General features: G+C 42.6%; 1 protein-coding gene across 1 annotated transcript in view; it reads left to right on the top strand.

The window, feature by feature from the left end:
• The first annotated feature begins 758 nt into the window (after positions 1-758).
• amt (aminomethyltransferase) overlaps positions 759-1206 on the top strand; it is a 6943-nt gene continuing 6495 nt past the window's right edge. Inside the window, exon 1 of the mRNA XM_023419978.2 lies at positions 759-1037. Coding sequence (XP_023275746.1) covers positions 900-1037 — 138 coding nt within the window. The 5' untranslated portion in view covers positions 759-899. The remainder of the gene's footprint in view (positions 1038-1206) is intronic.

The following is a 1206-nucleotide window of genomic DNA, read 5'->3' as shown; positions in this document are numbered from 1 at the left end:
GGGGTGGGGGGGTTGTTCTGTGGTAAACATGGTGTTTCACTGTTGATGAGCACATCAACATCCCAAGTTCCACAACTGTAATTAAAGACGGACGTCGCCTCTGTGACGTCACCTGCAGGCTCCTGAAGCTCAGAGTGAGCTGCTCATCTGTCGCCATCTTGGCAGTGTCTGACTCTGCCACAAAAAACAACACAGAAAAATACTTTTGTACAAGTTTGTTTAAAATTCACTGTTTCAGACAATAACAGAGAATGTATTTATGATCACAGGAAACTTGAAGCAACAGTAAAACATATAACGGTTCTGAGTTCTGTTGTAGAGAACCTTTGGTTCTGTCTGAAGCTACAGAAAGAGCTGCAGCAGGAAAGAAATGAAAAATGTATTTATCACCTGTGCACTGCTACTGCAAAATAGTTAAAGTTGTCTGTTTATAAATAAAGTTATTAAATTATTATTATTATCATTATTTTATTTTAATTTTTTTTCAAATTTAATTTAATTTAATCATTATTATATTTTTTTAATCATTATTAAAGTTACTGTTTGATCCTAGTCAACTTTTCTCAGCCACAGTGATCATTCTAAAAATAACCTACGTGTTACTTTAGCATTAGCTTAGCATTAGCCCACTAAACTAACACATGTTAACACAATGAGCTGTTGAGCTGAAAATCACCATTTATTTAGAGTCCAGTGAAGGCACCATTCATTAGCATCATAAAGCTCGACAGGTCAAACAGACCGATCGACTACATTTCCCACAAGTCTTTGCGCGCTCCTTCAGTCGCCTCCGCTCATGTGTTTTTGCCAGGAAAGCAGAAACTCCAAGAGTTTCACAGCGGAAGTGTTCGTCTTCCAGGAGCCGAGAGAGAGACAGACTTCAGCGGGACTCAGGTGGCATGATGTCGGCTCGGCTGCTGGTTGGGGTCGGCACTTCGGGGCTCGGGTTTCGGGCTTCGAGAGACGGTTTTCTGCGGGGCTGTGGAGCTGGATGTGCGGGGAGGAGGCAGCAGCAGAGACGGGCTTCAGGTGCAGAGGTCAGTGTCGCTTCACTTCTGTCACTGCGGGTTAAAGTGAGAGAAACGTCTCAGTCTCTTCTTCAGCTGGAAGTTCTCAGGATGAAGTGAGAGGCTTCATGTTTGAACTGTAGTTCAGAAACATCAGAATAAATCCCTGTTTTACAGTAAGTGTCTCAGCAGCAGCAGC

Source organism: Seriola lalandi, unplaced genomic scaffold (assembly GCF_002814215.2).
Source record: "Seriola lalandi dorsalis isolate HSWRI2012SDOR001 ecotype SW California unplaced genomic scaffold, Sedor1 jcf7180002054615, whole genome shotgun sequence".
In the NCBI taxonomy this organism is placed as follows: Eukaryota; Metazoa; Chordata; class Actinopteri; order Carangiformes; family Carangidae; genus Seriola; species Seriola lalandi.
The sequence above is the reverse complement of the archived record's forward strand: the minus strand, read 5'-3'. Positions and strand labels throughout refer to the sequence as shown.